The sequence below is a fragment of the Gymnogyps californianus genome, chromosome Z, assembly GCF_018139145.2.
Source record: "Gymnogyps californianus isolate 813 chromosome Z, ASM1813914v2, whole genome shotgun sequence".
Classification (NCBI taxonomy): Eukaryota; Metazoa; Chordata; class Aves; order Accipitriformes; family Cathartidae; genus Gymnogyps; species Gymnogyps californianus.
In genome coordinates, this window is record NC_059500.1 from 16,544,558 (window position 1) to 16,546,231 (window position 1,674).

The window sequence follows — 1,674 nt, forward strand, 5'->3', positions numbered from 1 at the left end:
GCGAGCAATTTGATCTAGATGACTAGGATATCCCCTGGTAGTTTGCAATGGATCCAGACAGCTTTCTCTCCGTGGTGGCTCCGGTAAAGCAACCGATTTCCCCCCAGCCCCACGCCAGCTAGGCTAATGCTGGACCCCTGAACGCCACCCCTATCTCATGTGGGACTTTCTCCAGCGCAGGGTGAGCACGGCTGGACTCGGCCTGAAACCAGCGGTGCGGATGAAACCCCACCGCGGGCGAAACCCCGCTGCGGGCTGTGTGCCGCTCCCTCTGGGCTGTGCCGAGTTGGGCCCTCTCAGCTGCGGGGCAAGAAAAAGGGGGCCAGGGTGTTTTGAACACATCCCCCCCCCCCCCCCCCCCAACCACCCAGGGGATCCCCTCGTCCCGGCCCCTCCGGCCGGCAGCGGGTGGATGTTCCCTGCCTCGGGAAGGAGCCGAGCACCCCGGGGCACGGCATGGGGCGAGCCCCGCTCCCGGGCACGGCTCGGCACGACTCGGCTCTGCACCGATACGACACTGCAACTCCCGGTACCGGCACCTCTACTCGGCAAGGCACGGGCTGGGTTTTTCCTGGACGGACAAAATCGAAGGGGGAAGGAGGGGAGAGGAGGGAAGGAGGGCGGGGAGGAGAGAAAGAAAACAGCTCCACGGATGTCGGATGTCACGGACGGCGTTACATGGGCGACGCGAGGGCTCTTCGCTGCGCTTCTCGGGCGGACGAGCCGCGGGAAGTCGCCGCCGCCGCCGCCCCGGGCCGGCACGTCGGGGCGGGGAGAGGTCGGTGCCTGCGCTCCCGGCGGCTTGTCCCGGGGCGCCCCCGCTTACAGGCACTTGAGGAGGAAGGAATTGCACGAAGTGCCCCGGGGGCAGTCGCAGAGCTTTCCGATGCGGGCCCCCTTCCTCACGGCGCACTGCTCCCCGGCGTCGCACTGCGGGCAGCGGCAGGCGGTGAGGGGGGCGCCGCCGGCGGCCGCCCCGCCCCGCCCCGTCCCGTCCCGTCCCGCCGCGTCCCGCCGGGGCACTCACCATGGGCACCTGCCCGAACTTCTTCTCGTAGTGCGGGACCCGCTTGCTCTTCAGCTTCTCCAGCACCTCCTGCAGCGCCTCGATCTGCCGAGAGACCCCACAGTCCCCGTCAAGCCGCGCCCGGCCGGGCGGCGGCGCCCCCCGCCCCGGCCCCGGCCCCTCGCCCCACCAGCTCCTTCTCTCGGGAGGCGCCGCCGCCGCCGCCGCCGCCGCCGAGGGGCCCCAGGTCGCGGGCGCGGCGCGGCGGGGTCGGCCCCTGCCCGCGGGCGCCCAGCAGCAGCGCGGCCGCCACGGCGCAGAGCGCCAGCGCCCGGCAGCTCTCCATGGTGCTGCCGCCCCGCCGCCGCCGCCGCCGCCCCGCCGCCGCCGCCGCCGCCTTTATAGCGCCGCGCCCGCCCCGCCGTGCGTCAGCGCCCCCCGCCGCCGCGCCGCGCCTCGCCTTGCCTCGGCACGGCACGGCACGGCACGGCACGGCTCGGCACGGCACGGCACAGCTCGGCTCGGCTCGGCTCGGCTCGGCTCGGCACAGCTCGGCGCCCCCCACCTCCCGACCGCCCAAGTTCTTGCCCCAAAGCCAGCTGCTCCGGCAGCAGTTGTCGCCCGGCACCGCTCGCCCTCTGTCCAGCCGGGCTCGGCACAAGCAGCGG

The 1,674-nt window shown here is 73.3% G+C and overlaps 1 protein-coding gene across 1 annotated transcript; it reads right to left on the reverse strand.

The window, feature by feature from the left end:
- Positions 1-822: 822 nt before the first annotated feature.
- CARTPT (CART prepropeptide) lies at positions 823-1,352 on the reverse strand. The gene is made up of 3 exons (XM_050913541.1): positions 1,197-1,352; positions 1,028-1,111; positions 823-930 (listed from the first exon to the last, which is right to left on the reverse strand). Exons 1-3 carry the CDS (start codon positions 1,350-1,352, stop codon positions 823-825), a joined length of 348 nt encoding a protein of 115 aa, XP_050769498.1.
- Between the last annotated feature and the right edge of the window lie 322 nt (positions 1,353-1,674).